Below are 20,829 nucleotides of genomic sequence, written 5' to 3'. Positions count from 1 at the left end.
TGCTTCATAGGACTTTTCCTCTCTGTTTTCTTAGCGCTGTACAGGTTTGCTGTGTTAATCCGTGCTGGGTTTATCTAACAACTAGCTGCCCAAACGGCTTAACAATAATGGCTCTAATGGCTGAGCATCAGAGGTGGGTTTGGGAGTATTTTTAGCAGGGCAGGAAAACAAAACAAAACAGAACTGAACTACACTAAACTAAAGTAAACTGAAAAAAAAAAAGGAGGGGGGGGGGGGGGGGGGGGGGGGGGGGAAGAAACTGTTTTTCCAAGTTGATGCAGAGGAGACATTTGTCAAGATGCTTCTTATTTAAATGTTTAACAAATAATTAGCTGGCAGTGTAAACAAAAATCCATTTGTGAATCCCCAAGAACGTTGGGGGGGGGCTGGTGGGGGGAATATTTTCAAAAGGCTGCCTGGGAGCTGTAGAAAGTTAAAATGAGCCAAAATGAGTGGCTTATATTGTTCTCAAAAGATGGTGACACAGAAACATGCTTCTAATTCTCGAGCGTGGTAGAGGAGAGCTGGCTCGAGTTGGGTTTGAGCAGCAGTCAGGAAAATGGTATTTGAACTTGTGTGATTAACCACAGGAGGGGGAAAAAAGGAAGGGTTTGGGGGTTTTAATTTGCTGTTGTTCAAGTTCTGGCTGTCATTATTTGGCCATCGTTACAATTTCTCCACTAAGGGTCCAAAGCATCAAGCTTTCTGCTGCAGCCTTGACTGAATCCTGCATGGGAGGATTCACGGCTCGGAAGTCAGAGTTTCTGGTGTCTGAGGGCAGAATTCAGTGTCTGTGTTGCTATCCCAGACTTGGGGTTGGGCTCCTTCCTAATCAGTGAGGAGGGTTCTGGTGGATGTCAAGTGAAGGGAAGAATAGAGCACACAGTCTTCACCACTCCACCCAGATAATGCCATTAGAAAATGGCACTGAGTGCTGCTGTGAGAGAACTCCCCTGAAGTCCTGGAGGAAGAAGAAAACAAGAATGTATGAATTAAAAACATGGGAAAAAAGAAAGAAGAAAAGGGAAGAGGAAGGGGGAGGGAGACATGGAGAGTAGGACAGGGAAGGGAAGGGAAGGGAAGGGAAGGGAAGGGAAGGGAAGGGAAGGGAAGGGAAGGGAAGGGAAGGGAAGGGAAGGGAAGGGAAGGAAAGGAAAGGAAAGGAAAGGAAAGGAAAGGAAAGGAAAGGAAAGGAAAGGAAAGGAAAGGAAAGGAAAGGAAAGGAAAGGAAAGGAAAGGAAAGGAAAGGAAAGGAAAGGAAAGGAAAATAGAAGAAAAGAAAAAAGATAAAGAAAAATAAAAGAAAAAAAGAAAATAAAAGAAAAGAAAAAAGAAAAGAAAAGAAAAGAGAAAAGAAAAGAAAAAATAAAATAAAAGAAAAGAAAAGAAAAAATAAAAGAGAAAAGAAAAGAAAAGAAAAAAGAAAAGAAAAGAAAAGAAAAGAAAAAAGAAAAGAAAAGAAAAGAAAAGAAAAGAAAAGAAAAGAAAAGAAAAGAAAAGAAAAGAAAAGAAAAGAAAAAAGAAAAGAAAAAAGAAGCAAAAGCAGAAGGGAGGAAGCAGGTGGGGGAGATAGATAATAAATTAGAGAAACCTTACCAGAGTGCTGCTCAGACCCTACCTAAGTCTAGAGCCCCCACTCCGAGCTGTGTTGCCTGTTTGACATGAAGCCTGTTTCGGCTTCGTTTCTGGTTCTGCACTTCCCCAACCTCTCCCCGAGCGCCGGGCGTGCGCAGGATGTTGGCAGCGCCGTGCGCTCCTGTTTGAGGACTGCTTTCAGAAGTCAGTATTGAGCTAGAGGAGAAGCAGCTAGGAGCAGAATTATGCCTCCAAGAGAATAAATCTGTTCTGCTAGACAGTTAACCAGGTGAGGTTAAACACGAGGAGATGGATTCTGGTCCCTTTTTGGAAACCCGACAGTCTTCTTTTTAAGCTACAATGTAAAGTGCTTTATCCTGAGATTAGGTATTGTGGCAGAAGCTAAAACTGCCTTTTTCCCCCCTAACCGTGCCAGAATACAACCTCCTTTTCTTTCCGCGCTAACAAGACTGCTTTGCCACCACAGCCCACTCTAAGTAATTAAATCAATCCTTTGTACTTACCGTATTCTCCTCTAGTGACGGTACTAGATCTGATTATATGCTTCATGCATATTCAAAGTACGGCACTGACAGCTCTTTAATGAGCTCTTACTTAATCAGGACGAACAATGTTCATCTTGTTCTTTTTCTTCCTTCTTTTTTTTTCTCTTTCCCCCTTCCCTCATACATTAGGAGCTAGGAACAGTTGGGGGAAAAGAAAGGAAAAAAAAAAAAAAATAAATGAAACATCCAGCATTCATTTGAAAAATATATTGTACTTTGAAAAGTGTCTAAGCTGGGGAAGTTGCATTCTGCCCTTTAAAAGTCTGGTGGACAAATTGGATTACTAGTATTGGATTAAATAACAAATGGTTAGAGGAGAAATGAGAAAAGCTCGCTGAGATCACAGGCTTTCATATTTTTTGTTACTTATAAAGCTGAAGGGGTCTTTAACCAGTTATTAAAGTCAGGATTAATTTGTAATGGTCCAACTTACTAGCTTTGAAAGGGGTTTGTTGTTGTTGTTGTTGTTGTTGTTTTTCATCTCAGACAATAGCGTAACGCGCGTATGGCGGGAGGGGGAGAAACGCCAATTTATGGGGGTGCGGACAGATTTTTCCTCCTCAGATAAGGAGGTTGCACACATTGGATTCGTTTGGGTTTGGATTTTTATTTCTTTTTTTTTCTCCTTCTCTTCATTTCAATAACCTGTACAGCAGTATTTATTTAGTTAAGAGATTTTTTTTCCCCCAAGTCCTAATTTTTTCGGGCGTTTTGTAAGCGAGCCACTTCCAACATTGTGCCTTTTACCGCTTGCAAGGCGGAAACAACCCACACCCCCCACCCCCCCCAACACAGCAGCAGGGGTGTTACAGGGTGAAATTGTGTTGAGGAAAGGCTTTCCCCCCACCCCCACCCCACCCCTCCCCATTTATTTATTTATGTGTTGATATGTATAAACTGTGAACAGGAGCTTAGCCTTCGTAGTGACCACCGTTACTTTCGCTTTGTCGAAGCGTTTCGTGTGCATCCTTCCACCGAACGGGGCCGGGGGGGGGAGGGAAAAAAAAAAACCCCAACCCTCACACAAAAAAAAAACCAAAATACAAAAGGGAAAAAGGAAGAAGAGGGAAAGAAAAAAAAAAAGAAAAAAGTAATGTGCTCCTGGCAGTGTGTTTGCTGAAAAGAGTTATTTCAGTTTCTTAGATCTGGGAGTTCATCTTGGTTTTGCTTGCCTGGGAAGAGTCTGCTCTCTCTTTTCAGCTCCCTGCGCAAGAATTCACAAAGCTGACGGTCAACAACTGAAATATCAGCATCAGCTGCTATTAATATTGCACACATGTGGCATTTCACTGATCAAAAAAGGCCTCTGCCAGGGTACAATTGGCCTTTTTCCAAATTGCAAGCTTTTTCTCAGCTTTTTCTTTTTCCACCCCCCCACCCCACCCCCCCCCCTTCTTTCTTCTTTTGTTGCTGCCCAGGGATTTGTGCCTATCGCAGCCGATATCACATGACCGGTGTCAGGGCATCACATGGCTGCAAAGTGAATACAAAAACAGATTAAAAATTCTGGGGGAGGGAAAAGGGGGGGGGTAAAAAAAAAAAGAGAAAGAAACCTGCAACAAAACAATCAAGACTTTGTTAACTCACTTTTAAACCAGCCTGCGCCGGGGACGTTGCGTGGGCTTCGGCGTCAAGCCTGGAAAGAGCTAAACAGACACCTGTTCAGATCCGACTTGACAGCTCCAAGCTTTACCTACAGCTCTGCTCCTTCTGTGTTGCAACCCAACTTTGTTAGGCAGGAATGCATTCAGAGAAAGAAGTTTCTGTCTTCGTGTCCTTGCCTTGAGACTGCACAGCATGAAATTCAAGTTCAGCTCCACCACCCGGTCCAGCTCCTTCGGAAAGTTTGCCTCCCGTTTCTTTTTCAGGGCTTGCAACATGGAATGCAGCAAGAGCTTGCATTTACAACAGCATCTTTTAGCCACAGAGCCCAGACTGCTCCAAACCCAGCAAATGTAGTCTCCTAAGTGGAGTTAAATGTTGCTATAGCCACGCACATCTGGCTGTGAGAACTTCTTGTTGCCAGCGGTGTGGCAAGGTGGCAACAACTCCCAGAAAGAAGGTTGCAGTGAGGTGGGAGTTGGTCTCTTCTCCCTAGTATCAGGTGATGGAACAATAGGAAAAGGCCTCAAGTTGCACCATGGTAGGTTTAGGTTGGGTATTATATTCTTTGCTGCAAGAGTGGTCAAGCACTGGAACAGGCTGTCTAGGGAGGTGGTGGAGTCCCCATCCCTGGAGGTGTTCAGGAAATGTGTGGCCGCGGTACCTAAGGCCATGGTTTAATGGCCATGGTGGTGTCAGGTTGAAGGTTGAACTGGATGATCTTGGAGGGCTTTTCTAACTGGAACAATTCTGTGAGTGTGATGCATCTCAGGATAGACTGGTCCTTTTGCAGGAATAACAGAGGCAATCTGTTCTCCTTTGCTTTCCCTCTACCCCAAATAAATTTGAACCACTTGGTACATTTCATTGCAAGGTTGCTAATATTGATTCCCCTGCTTCTAAAAGCAGACTCTTAGATGGACCACTCCTGCAAGGCTTTTGATCTGTAGCTTTAACAGCCAAGTGTGCCTCAAAGTTCTCATCTTCTTCCAGGGAGTTCAGAACTGCTTATTGTGAATGCCATGGCCTAACATTTCCTGCACTAAACCAGAAACTGAAGGTCTTGGAGTAGAGCATTTCTGTGTGACGAATTTCTTTCTCCATCGCCCAGGAGCTGGGGCCCTGCTGCTTCTGCTTGGAAATAGGCTGCAGGGCGACTACTTTAGGATGCTCTCTCCTTCCCATCAGTTTCATAGCAAATCACTCCCAGGAACAGTTTCACCACCCAGGAGCTTCCCAGGGTGAGAAGTGGATATGGGAGGTGTCTCACATCAGAAAGGAGTGCTTGGTGTAACTTTTTCTTCCAGCTCTGCTCTGACCGCTTCACTCTTCATCTGCTTTTGCTTCCCTCACGTGGGTGCACCAAGGCGAGGGGAATCGAATGGTTTGGAGAAGGCTGGTGACCTTCCCTTGCACACAGCAGGGTCACAGCAGGGTGAGGAGGTGGTTCTGCATGCAGATCTGGGCTTGCACACCCCCGTGGCGTTGGGGTGTGAACGTGCACATGGCGGGCACGTACATGCAAGCATTTCAAACGCTCCCGTCCAGAAATTGAAAGCTTTCTTTTAGAACACAACAATATTTTTTCTGGTGTCTTTCCAGCTTCAGGTGCTGGAGAAATAGTTTCTCTGCAACTAGGGACCCCACTGTTGAAGGTCTCTTCCCCAAGTGTACATCAGAGGTTTCAAAACCCTCTCCAAGCATCAAAGAATTCACTGCTAGCACCCTTGCAGAATGAGCACAGGCAATGGTCCTCCTCCTACACAGCTGGAGCTCCAGTGTGGAGATCTGGTGTCAAAGCTGGGAGAAGTACTCAGAATTCATACTCAGCTCATCCTCCTTTGACATTATTCCAGGTCTGTTCCCAGGTGACTACTAGCTGTAAGAAACTGGTGAGTTTCATACTTCAGTGAGGACTGTAGAGTCTTTGCTTCTCAGCTCAGCTTGAGAGATGAGATTGGCAGGACACCGCAGAGGTGCAGAGGCCAGCACCGAGGTGCAGAGGCCAATGCAGAGGTGCAGAGGCCACAAAGGACTTTGATGAGGTTTCTCCTAGTCCCTGAGCTCAAAGAGAGTGGAATTTGGCTGACTGACCCTGCTATGTGGAAGGGACAGTCTGGAGCCTTCTGGATGCTTGTCGCCTGCTGGTGCAGAGGTGGTAACACAGAGTCTTACAGAGCCTGGTAGAGCATAGTGCTGCCATGTGGACACAGGGACCCTTAGGTACCTGGGCCCCAAAATGCTTCCTGCTGGTGTAGATGCTCCCTTTGATTGCCAGATGAAGAGAGGAGTTCTTTCCAGCTCATCCTTCTCAGAAAACCTGAGTGGGTGCCTGCATCTTGACCAAGGCTTCAGGTTTCCCATCTTCTGTGCAGCTAATTTGGTCCCTACCAAGTCATCCCAACTGTGTTAGGTTTTGACAGGTGGAGCAGATCTTGCCCACAAGGATTGTTCTTGTGTTTGGAAGCCCATGACAAGCAGAGGTCTCTTAGCAGCAAGTTGGATTGTTTTGTTGGGTTTTTTCCACTGAGAACATCACAACAGTGTAGTTCTTTTGGGTACATGTAAGAGACAATGGACTTTTTAAAAGGTGCTTATTTAGGTCAGGGCACCAGCGTGACAAGGAACGCTGTTTGCAAAGGTTTGTTTGTGGAGCAGGCAGGACTGGGCAGCAGGACCCGTAGCCATGTGGCAGGTTCCCCATTTGAGAGTACCCCTGGTAATGCTGAGTCTCATCAGAGGGCTGATGCTCCAAAACCCTGAGATGAAACAGTTTGTGACATGCCTCCTAAGTCATGGAATTCTTTGGCTTGCAGGAAGGAACACGGAAGAAGAAGAAGCTATGATGCAGGAGTGGTTCATGCTGGTTAACAAGAAGAATGCCTTAATAAGACGGATGAATCAGCTCTCCCTGCTGTAAGTATGGATGCACACAGGTGTTTGCAACAGGGTGACTTGCCGCAGCCCTCACACGTCAGACAGATGCAAAACCTCTGTGCTCTCTTCCCACTGGACTTCAGAAACCCTCCCTCAAAAGTCAGGAGCGTGGATGTTTTGTGGAACACCTCTGGTAACTTGGTTTTCCTCCTGGTTCAGAAGTGTCCAGTGGCACCAGATTAGCCAGGGCTATGAAAACAAGAAAGGAATCACGAAAGCAATAGTAAGCACAGTTACATTTCTCAGAGGCCCAACAGTAAAACAAAATTACATTTTAGAAGTAGTCTGGATTGTGCCTCAGATGTGCCAGGTGAGGACTGTTCAGAGAGAGAGCAAAACCCCAGCTGCCACCCAGTTCTTAGCAGAGGCCATCACTGGTTCTGCGGCACCAGGCTGCCGGGAGGAGGTTATAGGCTTGGTCCCAGGGCAGTGATGCCACCAGCACTGCAAAGGAAGGACACAGCAACTCGTTTTCAAACTGGCACTGGCAAGGAAGGGAGGAGGGGCTGCTGGCTTTTAGAGCCATTCTGCCCTCTGTGCTTCTTCTCCAGCTGCTTTCAGCTGGATTATATTTCTTTCAGTAATGCCACCTAGTGTAGATGCCTGCATACTTCCCTGGGAAGAGCCTGTCCTCCCGAATTTCCTACCCTGCCTGAACTCGACAGAAGATTCTACCTTCAAAATATCAAACTAATATTTTCGTTATTCATTAGGGTGGAATGCACACAGGATAATAACTCCAGTGCCATGCTCTCTGGGTGCATGGGCTGAGGCTGGAAGTCTTTCATGGGATCTGGGGAAATGTTTTATACTTAGGACACTCCACAGCTGCTGCTCCAAGGGTGGATATGAAATCATTGTGTCCTGTAGGAGCACAGAGTGGCGGTGCTGGGGTGAAAGCTGGTGTTGCAGAGGTGTCAGCCCTGTGGCTGAATGTGCCCCCTGAGCCAGGTTGGAAGTTTGTGTATCATTTGTTTGGAGTGGCTTAAAGTTCCAGAGAAAAGTCAGTTCCCGAGTCCTAAAATCAATGTAAGTTAAAGGTTCTTTTAAGCGTTTAATGATTTAGTAATTAACATATTGATGAACTTTTGCAACTTGCCTAGGGAAAAAGAACATGACCTGGAACGGCGCTACGAGCTGCTGAACCGGGAGCTGAGAGCCATGCTGGCTATCGAAGGTAAGAGCAGTGCTGGGCACCAAGGCAAGGCAAGCGCTGTCTGTAAACGCCAAAGGTGGAGGCTTCTCTGTTAGAAATGAACGCCGACAATCACGGCCAATTAACACAGCATTTCAAGTGGTAGCACACGGCAAACACCTGGGGCTGCCATCCCATTCTTAAGTTCTATTGGGGGAAAAAAACCCAAACAAACAATCAAAAACAATGTCTGAGGTACGGCACAAAGAAATAGTCTCCGTGGAAGAAGCTTTGGAAACAGAGTGTTGAGGAGGTAAATATTTGCCCAGGGTTTGTTACTTTTTGTGGCAGTAAGGCTCTCCCCGGCTTTCCCTGCCCCATCCAATGGAAGGGGTGACCCACAGAAGGGGGCCTCCTTCTTTTATTTCGGGACTGGTTTACAACAGTATCTCACAGGAGGTGGGGGGGAAGGAAAAAAAACCCGAAGTGTGTTCAGATGGGTGGTGAAAGCCCCCTTTGGCAAGGGAGCGTTGGCTGGCGAGTGCCGCCGGGATCAGCGCGATGCTCCGCGCCGCTCAGCTCCCCGGGGCGCAGCCACCCCACCTGAGCGCTACCCCCGGGAAGATTGACGCTGGGGATAAGCGAAACAATCGCCTCCTTTCCGTGGGGCTTTCAGGTGGATTGTACAGTAATCCTGGGGATGATTCAGAATCAAAAATAAACATCCAGCCAGCTTAAAAACCATTGCTTGCATTATTTTCTTATTTAAATATCTTAAGTGTTTTCTAATGCCGCGGCGCTGGCAGCTCTCAGGCACAAAATGCTGCCTTACAGTTCAAAGATGTTTGCTTAAAAGTTAATCCTTTGGGCTCTGTAAAATGGACCTTTTGTCTAATCAATGCAAATTGATTTTGCTATTCCGTATTGACCTCTCAACCCTTTGACTGTCCATGGTAATTTCTTTCTTCACCTGATAAGGTACCTGATCCATAATAAATCAATTCTAATTAGTTTGAAGACTTGACTGGGAGCACAAGTTTGTAGGAAGAAAGCAGCAGGTTTCAGGTAGCTTTTTCATCTCCCTCCCTCTGTGGTTATATATGTGGGGGGGGGGGAGGGGTGATTGTTTTGGGGGTTTTCATTTTGCATAAGACTTAACTCCCTGTATTGGTGGAGGTGGGTAATGGTTGGCCTTGATGATCTTGAAGGTCTTTTCCAACCAAAATGATTCTATGATTCTCTTCTTGGGTGAATTGGAGCCATAAATATATCCACAGCTTTCTGCAGAGATTAATTGGGAATCCTACTAATGAAACATTCAGAATTAAATACTCCAAAACCAGAGAGGAGCTCGGAGAGGCTGGATTTAAATCCCATGTTGCACTCTTTAATTGCCTCTTTTATATATTGCTGTCTTGGAACATCCCAGCAGCAACCTTTGAATGTCCAACAACCATCACACTGACCTGAACAAAAATCTGTCCATTTTTCTTTCTGTAAGTTGAGAGAGGGATTCCAGAAGTCCTTTTCTCTCTCTCTCTCTATCTTTTGGTTTTGGTTTGGGGTTGGTTTTTTTTTTGTGGTTTGGTTGGTGGGGTTTTTTGTGGTGTTTTGTTTTGTTTTCCCAATGTTGATGTGGTAAATAGGGATTTAAGGAGAAAACGTAAGTGCTGGAGAATTGTGGTGGTTGGTTTGTGGGTTGATTTATTAATTTACTTGTTTATTTATACAACAAAGGCCTCCTTTAGCATTTTAACCCTCTGTAAGATTAAGATGATGATGATGATTAATTATTATTCTGCTAGAACTTTCAGGACCTATCTGCTTTTACCTTAAAAAGCATATAAAGGGAGAAACTGTCCCAAGAAACCCCCAAAGACACATTTGTGGCAGCTCACCCTCCCGTGTGTGCATCAGCCCCGTGTCCGACACGGGCTGGGGTGCAAGGATGCACTTTTTTGGGGGGCAGCAGCAGGAAAACCACACCACTTGTGATGAATGTGATTGCCCTGAAGAAGCAGGGGCTGCCCAGACAGCCCGGGGGCTGCCCCAACAGCCCGGTGCTGTCTGCTCCGAGGCCATTTAGCTGATTGCTGATAAGTAGTTGGGCTCCATGAAGGAATTGAAAAGACCAGCGCCGATTCCCAACCTGAAATACAAGAGGAAAGAAATAAATCATGAATAAATAAATCATATCTATCTATATATATCATATATATGTGTATATATATATATGTATGTGTATATATATATATATGTATATATATATAACATGAGCACTTGGACTCCATGAAGGAGCTGAACAGACAGGTCTCACCTTTACCAGCACCAATACCCAACCTGAAATACACAAGCAGGAAAAAAACCCACGACACTGTGATCTATATTAAGAGGACAAGCCTGGTTTGTTTGCCTATGAGAAAGGCAGAATGCAACAGCCCAAACTGGAACTTAAAGAGAAAAGTCTTTGAAAGGTGCTAATTAGTGTTGTGGTAAATTGCTCTAAGTCTTCCACGCGTGACTGTGCTGTTTAAAAATCTATCAACTGATTTACTTAGCTGGTTGATGACAGGGGGGAGAAAGGAGGAAAAAAAAAAAAAAGGGGGTGAGGGGTGGTGTTGGAAAAGAGCCTTGCCGAAGGTAGCAGCCTGCTGATGGTAGATAAAGGCAGTTTCTTGGCGGCCGGCCTGCCCTGCCCGCGCAGGCAGCGTGCGGGCAGCGCTGGCGTCTGGAGGTGCTGAGTGCTCAGCGATGTGGAGATGGTGTCCCCTTAGCCAGCAGCTAAAATGGAGGCATGGCCAGCTGAATGGCCTTTTGGAGTGTGGTGGCTCTTCACGGGGAACACAAGAATGAGCCAGGGAGTGGGGGGGGGGGAAAAGGCATGCTTTCTTTTTATTCTTTTTTTCTGCCCCCCACCTCATTTAGCCGGGGAGATAAGGCAGAGAGTTAACAACCAGCTGGAAAGTGTTCCCCTTCTTTCCCACTGCTGGGAGCACTTCGACTAAGACCTGCAAATCCCAGCCTAAGTGTCCAAAGCAAATGGAGGTTCCCAGGGTTTGTTTCACCCTGTGCAGGTGGGGAAGGCGTTTTGGCTGGCTGGCAGTTTGGGAGCTCACCTAAACAAGGTGCCGCATTCGAGAGCCTGATTTTTGCCGTGGCCGAGTGGCAGGACGCTTTACTTTCAGCTACCTGCCCTCTCCTTTCTGTTTGTTTGGGTGTGTTGGGATTTTTTTTCCCCCCCCCCTCTCTTTTCTCTTTCAAGATTTAATGCCTCCTCAGAAAAGATAAGTTCATTTTTGCACACCTTGGGGGTGGCGTGTTCATTTTCTGCCCGAGAAATGGATCCTCTTTCGGATTTTGTACATCTTGATTTATTCTTGGCTTATAGTTTGAAGTGGGTGCTCTTCTAAAAGGATTTATGCATAGGTTCACTATTTTTGTAGTTATGGTTTATATGATAAGCTTTTTATATTTAAAATCAATATGTAATCCTGTGGAGGAGCTTATCCTCTAAAACCCCATTTGTAAATCTATTTTAGCTTTGTTACACCGCGCAGCCACAGTATTCCATAGATTGATTAGGTTCAGCGGCAGAATCCTATCAAATGGCCTGCTCTGATGATGATGCAAACTCTTTCAGGATTGCTAGTTGACTGGAACTAAAGATAAGACCTGACTGCAATCCCCCAATGTGCTCTTTACAAAACTAGTGTTAATTTTCATCAAAGTGCCAGGCTTATTTATTATAGTGGCGAGGCTGAAGGTTTTACTACAAGAACTTTCCACCATTTCTATTAAAGCATTTCTATGGGAACCGGCTGCCTCTTTGCTCCAAGTAATTATCAGTTTAAGCAGTGGGAGGGGGTGGGGAGGTGAGGTGAAGGCGGGGGGGGGGTGGGGGGTGGTTAAAAAAAGACAATAGGAAGTCAATGAAGACGAATGATTGAAAACATTTCTACTTTTAACGTGAATTTAGCCAAGTCTGTCGTTCCGAACTGCCCGTCGCCGGCGGTGGCACAGGGACTTCAGCTTTCAACACTTTTAGCTCATGCACAGCCTCGGAGCTTAATCCTATTTTTGTCCTGAGCACAGCTTTTTAGAACAGTATTATTCTGAAATCTTCAAATTAATCACAGCCCATAGTGTAGCTTCCCGGAGCCGCGGTCAGCCTGGGGAACTCTGTGTGACAGGTGTTAGAGGTAATCCTGGCTTTAAAGGCACAACAGGTAGGAATCCAACTTGAACAGAGTTGCCTGGGTGGTTTTTTTTTTTCCTTCCTTAAACCTAGGGACGCTCCTGAAGCTGCAGCATTCTGTTGGGTAAACCAAAACTGCAACCTTGATCACAGGCAAAATGTTGTTTAAATACTTGCCCACGGTCCTCTTTTAATCAGCTGCTGCTTGCTACTATTTTTTTGGGGGGGCCGGGGAGGGGCAGGAGAGGGGGAAGAGTCAGACTCCTGGTTGAGAGGAAACAAAAATGCAAGGGAATATTTCCAGCAGCAAGGGTTTGGGTTTTGTTGGTGGTTTTTTTTTCCCTGTGGCCTATGTTAAATCAGTGCAGAAACCAAACCAAACCGTTTTAAAAACAACCCAAACCAAACCCCCAAATAAGTAACAACAACAACAACAAAAATACCCCAAACCAACCAGTTCTTGTTCCACAAAGTCCTAACATGATGTTATTTACCCCACAAGGGCTACAGGATGGGGTAACAGAAAAACCCTAGGGGAAAAAAAATAAATAGAAAAAAAAAAACCAAAACAACTTAGGAAACCTCTTAGAAAAGGAACTCGAAGGAGAAAAAGAGCGGTGAAGAAGTGAGCAAAACCCGGACCGAAATGTTTTGACTGAGGTTTGCCGTTTCAAAAGCCGAAATTGCTGCTGAAAGCAGAGAAGCAAACAACCAAAAAGAACACGGAAAAGGTTTGGGGAGGGAAAAAAAAAATGAAGAATTTTTCAACAGAGTGAAAAACGTCAAAATTATGAAGCCATCGACTCGAGTCCAGGGAGAAAAACGGCGGAGTTGAGGTCCATTTTCCTCTGCAGCTCCCCGTGCCCCAAGGTGCCGGGCAGCCCGAGCCGCAGCGCAAGGACCGGCAGAAGCCAGGGGAAAGTGAAGCTGAAAGTTGGGGAGCAAGCAGCCATCCCATTCTCCGCTGCGTCCCTCTCCTGCTCCCCGCAGCTGACTTTGGCCCGGCGGGCTGGCCACGCCGCCATCACGTCGCGCCCGCAAGGGCTTCATCTCTGCGGGCAAAAGCCTGCGGGCTGGGGGGGCTCCGGCTCGCAGAGCTGCAGCGCGGCGCGTCTGAGACGAGGGGAACTGAGGGGGCCTTCCCCCAGAGTGATCGGAAGGGCGAGCAGCGGTGGAAATGGAGAGATCGCCCTGAGAATTACCACCTAAAAGGCTGCTGCCCAGATTAAAGCAGCTTTGTCGCAGGAGAGATGGCCCGAATTGCCAGGAATTTTGGCTGGTGGCTTCAATTCTAATCTGTGTACACCTGGAAAATTATTTCCTTAGCCACAGTGGAGGGGAAATGAACAGATTTGAGGAAGAAAAAGAAGATGGAAAAGGAGAAGAAAAAAGAAAAATTAAAGAAATAAAGAAAGAAAAGGAGAAAAAGGAAAAGGAGGCGGCCAAGGAAATGGAAAAGCACGAGAAGGAGAAAGACGAAAAGAGAAAATGAAAATAACAAGAAAATAGATTTAAAAGGAAAAGAAAAAGGGGAGGGGGAGAAAATGGGGAAATGAGGAGAAAAGGGGGAAAAACGGAGAGGAAAAAGCAGAGAAAAAGGAGAAGAAAGAGAAAAGGGAAAAGAAAAAGGAGGAGAAAAAGAAAAGTAACTAGAAAAACAAAAACTCCTGGGAAGTTTTGGCAGTGCCCTGCCAGAGCAAGGCTTTGGGAAGACCCTGGTGCCACGGCACCAAACGCCTTGCCGCTGGCCAGCCGGCGCCGTGCACGTCCCCTCTCTGCCGAGTGTGCCCGCACACGGACACGTGTCGGCGTGGGCTCTCCCTGCGTGCACTCGTGGGCCCAGGCCGAAGGACGGCAAGGGCGTGAGGGAAGCGGCTGCGCATTCCTGCCGTCCTGCCGCTCTCCCAACCTTTATTGCATGATGATGCATCTAATTTTTAATTTGTAAATACAAGGCCGAATTCCCTCCAGCACCGCTCGCTTTCATCAAGCTTCTGAGCGGTTCGCCGTCTTGAATAAATTCGGCTTTGGAGGGGGGTCAGGGGGATTTGAACCACTGCATTCTTGCGGGGTTTGTGAAGATTCACATGGTAACGGGTGGTGAGCATTGTTCGGGTTATCTGAATAAGCACCAGCCATGTGAGTTTTTAACATGATCGCCCAGGGCAATGGAGAGCACGGGGAGAAAGCCAAAAGGACTGGCACCCTCGCTTCCCTTCGGGAGGAGGAGGAGGAGGAGGACGCCGTCAGGCCGGTGGCGATGGCTTCTCCCGGTGGGGTTTCTTGACGGTTCTTCTTTGATGGTTGGACCGGATGATCTTAAAGGTCTTTTCGAACCAAAACAATTCTATGACTCTATGGGTCTCTCGGTTGTTACTTTTTTGGAGCCGGTGTCCTCTTTCCCTCCTGCTCCTCATTTGCCCTGCTATCTTCCCTCATCATCTACCGCTCCTGCTTTTCATTGTTTACCTTCTTAATGAGGGAGGCGGGGAAGGCTGGGGCTTGAGTGACAGCAACAAGCCCTTACGGGCTGGCTGGAGAGCCCGGAGGCTGCGGGGTGGCCCCGGGGGGCTGCGATGTGCGGGGCCGGGCGGGGAGAAATCCTTTTGGGAAAAGCGAGGCGGCCCCGTCCTCCGGTACCTACCAGCGGCGGGGCGAAGGAGTCCCACGATACTCTGTAGCAAGTGTATTTTTACTTCAAAAGCGGGGGGGTGGGGGGGGTGTGAAATGCTAATTAACTGCTACCTGCTTTTAAAGTTGCTACGAAGCATATGGTGGTGCCCAGTGTGAGATTCCTCCAGCTGCTAGGAGCAAGAGAGGAATTAGCAAAGGAGAGGAGCGCCGGGTTGCAGGGAAAGAGGCTTTCCTCTTAGGAGGAGGAACTTGGTTGGTGATGTCGCAGCCCATCCAGGAAACACAGTTCTAAAAAAAAATACAAAAAAAAAAACCCCAACCACAACCAAAAAACTCAAAATAACACCAGAGGGGAAAAAAAAAAAACACCAAAAACGCCACAGAAAAAAGAACCAAACCCAAACAAACAAAAACCCCAAACCCCAAATAAACAAACAAACAAAAAACCCTCGATAATTAAAAAATAAATAAATAAACCCAAACAAACAACCAAATGACCCCAAAGTTGCTGCTGAACTCCCCTCGGCCAGGTGGCTGCGCTTGTCCTGGGGTGCACCAAGCCGGGCTGTGCCGTACCGGGCCAGGCCGGGTTGTACCGATCTCCCCGTCGCAGCAGCGGCCCCGGGAGCCGGCCGCGGCGGCCCGGCAGCAGCAGCACCACCACCACCACGGCTCGGTGGTGCCGGTTGCGGTGCGGTGATGCCCGCCACGGCCCGGTGGTGTCGGCCACGGCGTTCTCAGCGGTGTTTTTGTTTGTTTTTTTTCTCCCCTGGCAGACTGGCAGAAGACTGAGGCGCAGAAGAGGCGGGAGCAGCTTCTGCTGGACGAACTCGTTATTCTCGTTAACAAACGGGACGCGCTGGTCAGGGACCTGGACGCCCAGGAGAAGCAGTGAGTCGGGTGAAGGGGGTGGTAGTAGGGGGTGGGGGGGGGGGGGTAGCCCCGCCGAGCTGCCTCGGCACCCGTGGGTTTGGCCCAAATTTTCCGGGGGAGGAGCGGGGGTCCCGAGCGCGGCTGTGCGCAGCCCCCTCACCGCACCTCCCGCCGCCTCTCTCCGCAGGGCCGAGGAAGAGGATGAGCATTTGGAGAGGACCCTCGAGCAAAACAAAGGCAAGATGGCCAAGAAGGAAGAAAAATGTGTCCTCCAGTGAGCGGCCTTCCCGCGGCCCTGGCAAAATCTCAGCGCGGCTCTTTTCTTAATGTTTTTAAACTGCCGATATGAGGACTGGAGAAAAGGAAAAAAAAAAAAGGAAAGAAAAGGAAAAAAAAGTTTAAAAAAGAAAAAGAAATGTAAACTTTTCCCCCACCCCCCCCGTTTTCTTAGCCCAGATCTAGGCTACACCGGGCCCCGCTCCGTTGTTTCTGTTTTGATTTCCATTCAAGCAACCTCGCGTGTCCCACGGTTTTCCTTGTGGGCTCAGCGCTCCTGCGGGAAGGCTTCGAAATGGAGTCGCCGAGACCTCGGGGTGATGCTCGAGAGAGAGATGGACGTCAGGAGCAGAAGAAATTAAAGTTTGTCCTGGTTTCTGTAGCTGGAGGAGGGCTGAGTTTGGGAATAAATACGTTTTTGTCATAATAGGATTAGAGAAGGGGATATAGGAGAGGGGGGAAAAAAAAAGCAGAAGAAGAAGTGATAAATAAAAAATCATTGGGAATGGTTTCACCTAGTCCTGCCATATGTAATACTTCATCAGCTACCTACATTTTGTAGTTAGGTCAGATCCAAACCCCCACCCCACACCCCCCCCCGTGATTATTAAAAATGTGCGGTATTTACCCGTGTTTGTTTCCAGCAGGTTGACGTTTCCCCGGCAGCGGAGCCCAGCTCCTCTGCTTTGCTTGGGGTGCGGAGGTTAACCCCCTCCCAGAGTTAAGGCAAAGCCCGGGGAGCGGCTGCAAAGCCCGCGGCAGGCCAGCCACCACCACCCGGGACACCTCGGCGTTTCCCACCCGCGTTCCCCGCGCCACCCCGCGGGGTCGGGCCCGCTCCACGTTATTTATTGTGCCCGGGCCGCCTTGTGTTCCATGCCCCCGTCACCCTTCGCCCTGCGTCCTGCCCCGTCTGTGTGACCCCCCACGCGTGTCCCGCTCTCGCTTCATCCCTTCGTGGAGCTCGTCTCGTTTATTTATTACAATACCGAGTCATATATAAGATTTTCAATAAAAGCCGAATCTTTCTTACCGTACCTGCCGCTCTCCTCTTTACCTGCGAAACCCACCCCTCACCTCCTCCCACCGCCCGGGGACCGGGAAGGAATCGACCCTTAGGGCTGGACGAGGAGGGCTGCGGGGATCCTCTGCCCCGACCCCAGGCACTGCTTCGAGCGCCGCGAAACGCAGCAGCAGAGAAAGTTTTTCGTTTGTTTTCATCGAACGCGAATCGGGGCTGGGGCCGGGTAAAAGTTTCCCCGCGGGGCCGATGGAGGATGCGTGGCCACAGTCCCTCTGCGGCGGCGAGCACGCAAGGAGCGCACCCGCGGAGAGCTGGAAGGAGCCCAAACCACGCGACTGTCCCCGCTGCACCTCGTCCCTCCACCCGCTCCCACCCCAATATCCGACGGCTCCCGGTCCCCACCGCGTCCACCCAAAAAAGAAAGAATCCCCCGCCGAGGAGGGCAGAGTCTTTTGCGAAGGGTCGCGGTGCCCACGGGCTGTGCTGGCCCCGGGGGTGGAGGTGCTGGGGGTGCCCCAGTGCTCTCAGTGGGTTTATCTCCATGCGAAGTTGGGGAGGATGCGCGGAGAGCTCCGCTGCCGGGAGGGAGGGGGGAGAGGAGGAGGCAGTGGGCAGCTGGCTTCGCCGTGCCCCTCTGCTCTCTCCCAAAAATATCTGGGTCGGTGGGAACGGAAACACGCTCCGAGAGCTCCGCGGCTGCCGAGGGTAGCGACGATTCGGGAGGGGAGAGCCCGCGGTGCCGACAGCCCAGCTGGGCGCCGAGCTGTGCTCAGCCCGAAACCTGAGTCTGCCCCGAGGAGACGGCGAGAGGGGACTGCGGGCGGCATCTCTTCCCGGGAGTGCGCTGCTTATCTGTCTTTAAGGCGAAACAAAGTAACTTGGCTTGGGAAAAATGTGTGGCCCCGTCTGCCTCCCTCTCCCAGCCCGGGAACCGGCTGCAAGAACGAAGGCCCCCCCCCCCCACACCATTGCCCGTGCCCCTCCACACCGCCGGAGCCTAGGGGGTCGCGCAGCCCACCCCCTGTCCGGCCGCCGACCTTACCTGGGCGCAGCGGGGAGGGTGCGGGCTCCGAATGGCGGCGGGGAGGCGGGCTGGGGGGGTCGGTCTGAGCCGGGCCCGTCACCTCAGTTGGGGCGAGCCCCGCGCCCGCCCTGCCCGCAACCCCCCGGCCCAGCCTGCGGGGAATCGCCGGCAACCGGGGATTGGGCAGCAGCGAGGGGTGCGAGGGGAGGTTTGGCAGGGGCACAGATACCCCCCCGGGGTGTGAGTGTGGTGTTGGGGGGGTAGGAGGGGGGGTGGCTGCTGCTCGCCAGGACGGGAGATTGCCCTGGCGGGGCAGTGATGGGAAGGCGGTGGAAGGCAGGAGCTGGCGGAGGAGGGGGAAAGCAGCCCGGCTCAGGACGGGGGCAAAACGGGGGGACGGGGGCTGGAAAAGGTGAGGCGGGGGACGGACAGGGGAGGTAAACTGCCCCCTGAATCCTTCCTCCTCCTCCTTCTCCCTCCGCGTTTTGTGAATGGACCGCGGCGCCTTTGTTGCGGGGAGCGGTGCCCGTGTCGCTGACTCCTGCGGGGAGCAGCCTCGTCTTTCCCGGCCCCCCTCGTCCCGCGGCTCCCTCCCGCCCGGGTCAGGAGGCTCTCAGCTCCCTCCGCACCCGGGAGAAAGAGAAAAGAAAAAGGAGAAAGAAGGGAAAACACTAACAGAAAGGACACGAGGTGGGGAGCGCCCCACAGACCTTCTTAGAGGCGCTGACACCCCACACCCCGACACACAGAGCTCCCGCGCTCCCGTCTCGCCGCTGCTCTCCGTGCCCGCCGCTGCCGGCAACGACTCGAGCTGCGCGGAGCGGCGCGGTGAGTCCTGTTTCCCCCCTCGCCATCCCATACACACACGAACCTCTCCCACCGCACACACCCCACCCCCTCCGCTGAGCAGCCCCTGGATCCGCGGTACGTGGGGAAAGGTGCGGCCGCTGCTTTTTAAATCATTATTATTATTTTTAAAGTACGAAGTTTGGGCGAATCTTGCGGAGGGAGAGCGAGGTAGCAGCCTTGACTCCCTCCGCACTCGAGCAGGCGGCGAACGAAACTTTTCCGCGGTCCCCTCGGAAGGTGGGAGTGGGCAAAGCTACGCGACCGCGGAGCAGCTGTCTCCGCCTCCCCCCTCCCCGCCCCGCATAACTTCTCTAATGAGTCCCATCCCTTCCAAGGAAGTTACGCGAGGGGTGCTTTACGTTTTCCTCCATTGCCCCAACTCACCCCACAGCCCAAACTGGGCGCGTCGGCGGAGGGTTACGCGGGGGAGCGCGGAGTGGGGCGGTGTGGGGAGTGGGTAGAAGTGGGGGGGGGGGGGGGCAAGCGCTTTGCTTTGCCATTGCCCCAGCTGCTGTCAGTCAGGCGGGGAGCGGCTGGGGATTGGCGCCAGGCTGGTTACGCAGATGCTTTGCGCGCACATACAAGGGTAGGGCCGGGGGTAGGTGATCAAATCTTCAGCAGGGCCGCGGATCTATCGCGCCCCGACAGCGCGGGCGGCCGGCAAAAGGTAAGCGCGGGGGACCAACGAGAAGTTTTGGGGGGGGGGGGGGAGGGGGGTTGCGCGGTTGGGTCGTCCCCCTCCTCCTCTCCTAATCCGCCGCCCCCGCCCCGTCTCACCTACGCGGCCACCTGCGGAGCAGCCGCGTAGGTGAGACGGGACGGGGGCGGTGGGCACCGCGCTTCCCCCAAATTTTCTTCTTTTACTCCCTTCACCTCCGCTTTATTTGGCCTTTTTTCCTCCCTACCCTCTCTCCAAACGGGACGCTCCCGTTCCGCCGAAAGTTACACAACGTCGGGTCACGGTGACTGGAGCTCTCTCCCTCCCCCAAAAATCTACCTCCCCCCACCCCCCCAAGTCGGGAGGTGTTGGTTGTGATGGGGCATAGGTTAGGGGGGATGTTCCTAACCTCAGCAGCGGGGACCGCCGGGGTCTCTCCGCCCCTTCCTCCGCTCCGCGTTTATCTGCTGATTTTTTGCCACCACCGAGCCCGGTCGCTGCTTCCCAAACTCCTGTGTGTGTCCCCCCCCGCCACCGCACACCCCAGGTCTCACAGAGCCACCCCTGCCGAGCCCCGGGACGGGGTCCCGCTGCTGTTTCTGTCCCGGGTTCCTCAGCGCTCCCTCTTTTATTTTTTTTTTCCCCCTTTTCTTATATTTTTTTCCCTTGCCCCCCCCCCCTCCCCCTTTTTAACTCTTATCCATTTCTAATTAAAACGTCCCCGTCTGCTCGCTTTTTAAATTAATTATACTTCCCTCCTCTGGTACCTCCTTTTGATTCCTAATCCAATTATCTTTTTAAATAATTGCTTTATCTCTCCCCATCGCCGGGCACTGTTGCCTCTCGGCGTTCGCAGAAAGCTCGCTTTCGTTTAAAATAAAATAATGACAAGAGTAATTATAATTATTAATAATAATAATAATTAATCGTAATAACAACAACAACAAAAATCTCCCCTCGGAGGTCTCCCATCCCCGGGACATCCCTGGGCAGGACTCGGGGTGACAGGACCCCTTAACCCGCCTCTCTCTGCTCTCTCCCCAGGCGCTGCCCGGGGAAGAAGTCTGCCTTTTCGTTTCCTGATCCTCGCTATTTTAGATTTCTTTTATTTTATTTTCCTCTTTAAAAAAATATATAGATATATATTTTTTTTTTCCGCTGTCTTCCTTTGCCTGCGATTACTTCAGAACCTCACGGCGGGACAGAACGATCAAAACTCCTACGACACACCGATTTTCTGCTCCGTTTTTTAACTCTCGTTGGCTTTTTTTTTTTTTTTTGGTTGTTGTTGGTTTTATTAATTTTTTTTTTCCGTGGCTTTTTGTTTGGTTTTATTTTTTTCCCCCCCTTTTTTTCTTTCTTTGGGGTTTTATCAGGGATTCTTTTTGTGGGGGGGCTTTTTTTTTTCCGCCCCCTCTCCCCTCTTTCCCTGCCCCACCCCACATATTTTAAACTTTTTATTGTTTGGTTTTAAAATTAGT

General features: G+C 50.1%; 1 protein-coding gene across 12 annotated transcripts in view; it reads left to right on the top strand.

Annotated features, from left to right (window-relative positions):
* The window catches only part of EHBP1 (EH domain binding protein 1), a 186,912-nt gene extending 171,095 nt beyond the window's left edge, over window positions 1-15,817 (top strand). For all 12 annotated transcript variants that reach the window (XM_054177263.1, XM_054177262.1, XM_054177258.1 and 9 more), the window contains 4 exons: window positions 6,560-6,659; window positions 7,784-7,857; window positions 15,421-15,535; window positions 15,705-15,817. In XM_054177263.1, coding sequence (XP_054033238.1) covers window positions 6,560-6,659; window positions 7,784-7,857; window positions 15,421-15,535; window positions 15,705-15,795 — 380 coding nt within the window. In that variant the 3' untranslated portion in view covers window positions 15,796-15,817. The remainder of the gene's footprint in view (window positions 1-6,559; window positions 6,660-7,783; window positions 7,858-15,420; window positions 15,536-15,704) is intronic.
* The last annotated feature ends 5,012 nt before the right edge of the window (window positions 15,818-20,829 follow it).

This window comes from Dryobates pubescens, chromosome 39, assembly GCF_014839835.1.
Source record: "Dryobates pubescens isolate bDryPub1 chromosome 39, bDryPub1.pri, whole genome shotgun sequence".
Taxonomy (NCBI): domain Eukaryota; kingdom Metazoa; phylum Chordata; class Aves; order Piciformes; family Picidae; genus Dryobates; species Dryobates pubescens.
This window is presented reverse-complemented; position numbering and strand designations above follow the sequence as displayed.